Below are 6,386 nucleotides of genomic sequence, written 5' to 3' on the forward strand. Positions count from 1 at the left end.
GCAAAATATATTTGAAGTAAAAAAAACATGAGAGCCGTGGTGGTTGGACTGTGCTGTCACTACCAAATGTTTTCTCAGTCAGAAATTCACAAGGGGTTAAGCCCCAAGGCCAGCTCCAATGCGCCAACGCAAATAGATGCGGATTTGGTCTATTTTTTGTCTGTTTGCGTTGGCCAGACGGATGAACATGTCCAGTTTGTCTGCGGGCCGTAGGTGCACCCGACGCGGCTGACACATTCCAGATTTACGGCAGTCATAGGATTTTAAATATATAAAAAAGCCAGCGAAACTCCAGCTCATACATTAAATAAAACTAAAAATATTAAAATAAGAAATACAAATAAAACATCTTTGTCATCGTCTGTGGATTAGGAGGCCACGCATCTCGGTATCGTCTTCGTCCTCATTGGTGAGGTCGACGTACGCCGGCGCCTATGCCCAGGGGAACGCCTGCTGGTAGGCAGCAAGCGCCGGCGGCTGCTGCTACACCGCCTCCTGCTCCAGCTTGCGCTGCTTGGCCTCCAGTTCGCCTTCCACATCCATCTCGCGCTCCGCCGCCGCCCGCGTCCCCCACTCATGCACATGTTGTTGCTCCTCCTCCTCGGTCGCGCTCATCCAAACAAGCGGGCACGACGCGTAGATGGGCACCTTGCTCGTTAACGAATAGATGTGTTGCCACTCGCCCCGTCAGTTGCAGACGCGGGTGGTGGCGGCACAATTGGCCCCCACGCCAGCCATGGAGTCTGCCACTGCCTGCGCGAGCATAGGCCACGGGCCATCTCTTGGATCTCCGACTCCTCGTAGGCTCGCCTGTTGGCCTCCTCGAGCGCCACAAGGTAGGCTTTGTCCTCCTCCTACACCACCACCGACGGCGGTGGAGCGTGCATAGCCCGCGCGCCAAGCTCTGCCGACGAAAGACATCGTGCTTGCTGGAGAACCAAGTATCCCAGTTTGGCGAGTCCGCCGCGTAGTCTGGATGGCCGCGCAGCTCGACCGGGAGTGCAGCAGGCAGCGGCAGATCTCATCCATCCGCGCGCGGGCAGATTGTGGCACCGCTGAAATGGTCACCCTGTCGTGGTTGGGGTGCCAGCCGTGCGGCAAATTAACATTTGACCACGGTGCCAGGATGCGATGCTGCCGGTGGTAGCAGCACCGATGGACGGGGCGGTAGAGGCGCGCGCATGCCGGCCTTGGAGCAATGGTGAAGTTGGCCTGCTGACGACCAGACTGGTGCGCTTGGTGAAGAAGCCCATGGTGGCGGCTAGGGCTTGCTTGTCGGGCGAATGGGGGGCAAGAGAAGATGAAGACTGGGAGGAATAAGTAGACTGGACTGCCCCCCCCCCCCCCCCCCCGACATCATCATTAAAAAGGACGTGCGTGGACTACATTGTCTCATAGCGGTGTGGCCCAGGCACACGCCTGCTATTTGATAAGATCGGCAGTGGTATTTTGACGGGCGTGTGGCCCAGGCACACGGGCCCAAGACCGACACTGAGCGGACGTGTGGCGCATCCGTCTCGTGTCCATGTAGACGCAAACACGCTTAAATTTGGGGGCAGAAAAATGCGCCCAGATAGACGACACATGGACAATTTTTGCGGTTGGGTCAACGTATTAAACTGTGGTTTTCGGCCTCGCGAACCCAAACGGACCAACAAGGACGAAATGGGTCATCGCGTTGGAGTTGGCTTAAGCAATGTATGGCACCAATCTGTTGAGTATCATGATTGATTAGAAAACATAGAACAGCGTACGATTTACTCTATCTTGTCTTGTACTTAAAGAAAATCATATACTTATTATATATACGCCCGCGAGGCTTAAGCAATAAATCAAGAATTCAATCAATCTCCTCTCTATTCCACTACACGGACCATGACACAATCATGTGGCGCAAAATCAAATCGGCGCCAGTTTATATATATGTTTGCCTTCTTGTTCTATGTACATACTGTTACTATCGTGTGTGGCATGGTCGATAACTTCATTTGGGTATGCTAGCCGTTGTTCGAGCCCCCTTTTTTTTTTCTGTGTCCTCTGCTTGCTGTACGTACGTGGCGCCGTGGCGGGGCGATAACGTTGGAGGCTCGCGTTTGTCTGGCAGAGGATTAGCCCACGTGGTATGGTTTCAGTTATCCTACAGTTATTACGTGGACGCTTGTTTGTATATTTAGGTACGTTGTCCATTTGAAAAACTATGCAGTTTGTCAACGTACAGCTGCAACCATACTGCCCCAAAGCGAGGCTCGAGCACTCTCCTAGCTGTTCCGCTAACCCCACCCAACAAAGACCGGTCAAACTTCAGATGCTTCCTGCCGAGTGCTCGCATAGCCGCCTTCCCTATAAGTACACCACCCGAATGCACTCCGAGTTTCATCATCACAAGCAAAAACCACCACGACGGCACGCAAGAGCACACCGCGCGCGCCCAAGCATGGTGAAGAAGCCGTATCCCTTCCACAAGCCCTTCAGCCCCATCCGCCGCCTCCTCCGGCGAACCCTCTCCGGCCGGCACCACCGCCGCTCGAGCACGGCAAAAGGTGCGGCCGTACCGCCAACGGAGAAGCTACAGGGCCAGACGGTGATAGTCGACGTGGAGGCCTGGCTCCTGATGTCGCGGCTATCCACCTTCCCTTACTTCATGCTCGTGGCCGTCGAGGCCGGCGGCTTCCTCCGCGGCCTCCTTCTCCTGCTCACCTATCCTCTCATGTGCCTCTTCGGCCATGACATGCGCCTCAAGGCCATGGTCATGGTGTCCTTCTTCGGGCTGCGTGAGAAGGAGGTCCTTAGGGTTAGCAAGGCCGTCCTGCCAAAGCTCTTCTTGGAAGACGTGGCCAGCCAGGGGCTCGAGGCGGTGAAGAAGGCGAGGACGGTGGTGGCGGTGAGCACGGTCTTCCCGAGGGTGATGGTCGAGGGGTTCTTGAAGGAGTACCTTGGTGTAGACACTGTAGTTGGAAGGGAGGTCATGGTGGTCGCCGGGCGTTACATCGGAGTTATCGCAGATGATGCGGTGGCCGCAGAGGAGATGATGAACAAGGGCAAGCATGACGAAGGGGTTGGGCTTGTCGGAGTTGGCGGCAAGATGCACCATTTATTTTCCCGTAATTGCAAGGTGAGTCTTATTATCTTTCCAGGCAAGTAGGGAATATGTTATTGCAGTAAGGAAACTAAACTTAGGAAATGAAAGGACAAAGGACTAATTACAGAAATGATATCAGGGTGTTTCAAAATAAAATAACACACAAGCTATATAGGATTAACCTTATTTGTGCACATAACCTCATATGCAAGACATTCTCTATCTTTTTTGCTTACAAGGAAATACAGAATATTCAGATAGTAGAGCACACATTATAGGTAGACAGATGCACATCCCAGTGATATTCTCAGTAAGAAATTTAAAGGTCAGAATAGAGAACAATCCATGGTTACTTAGGTGAAATTTGGTAATGTTAGGTAGGAATTTTCACAAGAAAACACTATTCACGTAGCAGCCAGGATGTGTATGCTTATGTATGTGCAAGTTAGCCATGTTAGATCAACCACATTATTGTAATGATAAAATATTGTTCTCTAAACAGTGTAACAAAGAAGTTTGAGATTCAAGATATAACTATATATACATATGCACAAATCAGAAATTACCTAGTTAAGTTGAATCATGAATTTACAAAGTACGAGTAGCACCCAGACATATGCATGCATGCTTGCCATGTACTATATGGTTCTATAGTACGGTGGAGTACATGCACGTCGTCAGTACTACTACCAATTACGAAGGATGTAGAAGGAAAATAAATAAATTAAACTTCATGTTGCCAATATTTTGACTTCGTAGATGACTTGTAGAAAGGAATGAGAGTAGGCGGCGTTTGGTGTGAAACTTGGGGCAGATGAGCATATTTCACGCTCCAGAAATGAGGCATGCTTATCCTCCTCTTAGTTGAAGTTTGGTGGCAAAGAGAACCTACCAAAGTGTCGTGCTGAGAACATGTTATTTAGGTTCCTAAGTAAAAGATATTAGCGAGATAAAATATTGATGGTTATGTTCATGGTACAGTTGAAGTAGTTGACCAGAGATTTACACTTCACGTAATATATGAACTATGCACTACTAAATTAGAGCACCTTGGAACTGCAGGAAACCTATGCTGTGAGCGAGGCCGACAAGGCGGCATGGCAGGCACTGCCGAGGGACAAGTACCCCAAGCCCCTCGTCTTCCACGACGGCCGCCTCGCCTTCGCGCCGACGTTCTCCGCCGCGATCGCCATGTACACGTACATCCCCTTCGGCATCTTCCTGGCCATCGTCCGCAGCATGGCATACAGCCTCCTCCCCTACCGCGTCTCCGTCCCCATCGGGGCCCTCACCGGCATGCGCTCCCGCATCATCGCCGGACCGCCCGCCGACGCCATGGACGAAAACAAAGCCGGCGGCCGCCTCTACGTGTGCAACCACCGCACCCTCCTAGACCCGATCACCGTCGCGGCTGGGCTCCGCAAGCCCGTCACCGCGGTCACCTACAGCGTGAGCCCCGTCTCCGAGCTGATGGCGCCCATCCGCACGGCGCGGCTCACCCGGGACCGGGACGAGGACCGGCGGCGCATGGCGGGCCTGCTGGCGCGCGGAAACCTTGTGGTGTGCCCCGAGGGGACCACCTGCCGGGAGCCCTACCTGCTCCGCTTCAGCCCCTTGTTCGCCGAGCTCGCCGCGGAGGTCACCCCCGTCGCGCTCGAGACGCGCGTCGACATGTTCTACGGTACGTCCACCAAGCCGGCGTCCAAAGTGCTCGACCCGCTCTACTTCATGATGAACCCGCGGCCCGAGTACCGCGTCGAGTTCCTGGAGCCGGTCGACACCACGACCATGGCCGACGGCGAGGAGGACGGCCACGGCCGCGACAAAAGCCACAGCATCCACGTGGCCAACCGGGTGCAGCGTGTGCTGGGCGAGGCGCTTGCCTTCGAGCTCACCGAGCAGACGAGGAGAGACAAATACATGATGCTGGCCGGGAACGAAGGCATCGTCAAAGTGAAGGCCAACAAGTAGCTAGGTGTGCACCTAATTTTTTTATGCATGCATCTGTTATCATGTGATGTACGAGTAATTCTTTATTACTTTGATTTCTTTTCACCAGTATTTGTAAATGGACTTATTGTTGGCCTGGGTGTATGAACATCTACCTATACTCTATGTCTCTATGTTTTTCACTTGATATATGTCTGAAAATTCATGTACATACTGAAAAAAGGACTAAAGAGAGCAGATTTGAAAAATTATTGTGAAGCATGAGAAGGCGTGGTCGGCTCGCTCCAGTGATAGTAGCCGTCGCTAGGTGATCTACATATATGGATGTAGTTATCGTTATTTATTCTTGATGTTCTTTGTACTGCCATGATAGTTGAAGAATAGATCTAAAGTTTCCCCCAAAAAAGGGAGAGCCAGCCGACACGACCTCTCTAAACTCTCCTATACCTCTCTTCCCGTTGAGAGTCATTGTATACATTGCCCGATTCAATCCCCTTCCATCTCCGACGGTGTATCATGTCGAAGTAGAGGTTGGACTGGTGCATGAGAATCAGAAGTTTACCCTTCGGCAATAAGAAGTAGTGGCCCCCTCAAACATCTAAGAAAGAGCCCTACATCGCCTGCTAGGGTGACTCTGGCGACCACCCATCTCCCTAAAGAGTATGGATTCGTTGCATTTTCAATAGCTCTTGGCTTATACTCAAATTTGTGTGTAGGATGGATGCAAGATTTGTATTGGAAAGAAGAATACATCAATCTATTGATAGGACAAATTTTGATAGATGCCCGTGCATTCCTTACTAAAATAGAGGCTAGAGATGAGATTGGATGCGAAGCAACGTCTACTTCTTTAGAATCGAAGAAGAAAGAAGTAAGCAAGATCGAGAAACCGCTGATCAACAATGAAGGCACCGAGAAGATATTAATCCAACTCGTGGGAGTAATATGGAAGTTGGATTTCTTTTAGAATGTCTAATTGTGGTTCTTATTTTCTTTGGTCTTGCTTTTGTAGTCAAGAATTGGTGTATGCAGTCCAATGTATCAAAATGTCGTTGATGAACTAATAAAAGAGATGCGACCAAACAAATGTACACATAGTGCCTCTAGGATGCCGTGGTGGACCAGATGCGACCGCGAGTTGGACGCACGACCGACGCATCCAGAAAAACAGCCAGACGCCGCCCCATTGCCCTACCCAAATGGATGAAATCTGGACAAAACAGACGTCCGTTTGGGGTCGTGCGTTGGAGTTGGCCCAATCGTGGTGCTGCAAGTGCTAGGGCAAAATTAGGGAGCTACCCCACAAGTGAAGAAAGGGAGGGGCCATTGGGGGAATGCAGTGTCTTGAATTGCAATT

General features: G+C 51.2%; 1 protein-coding gene across 1 annotated transcript; it reads left to right on the top strand.

Annotated features, from left to right (window-relative positions):
• The first annotated feature begins 2,340 nt into the window (after positions 1-2,340).
• Positions 2,341-5,271, top strand: LOC109744567 (probable glycerol-3-phosphate acyltransferase 3). The gene is made up of 2 exons (XM_020303733.4): positions 2,341-3,112; positions 4,142-5,271. The coding sequence occupies exons 1-2, from the start codon at positions 2,360-2,362 to the stop codon at positions 5,048-5,050; spliced, it is 1,662 nt and encodes a 553-aa protein (XP_020159322.2). The 5' UTR covers positions 2,341-2,359; the 3' UTR covers positions 5,051-5,271.
• The last annotated feature ends 1,115 nt before the right edge of the window (positions 5,272-6,386 follow it).

This window comes from Aegilops tauschii, chromosome 2, assembly GCF_002575655.3.
Source record: "Aegilops tauschii subsp. strangulata cultivar AL8/78 chromosome 2, Aet v6.0, whole genome shotgun sequence".
NCBI lineage: Eukaryota > Viridiplantae > Streptophyta > Magnoliopsida > Poales > Poaceae > Aegilops > Aegilops tauschii.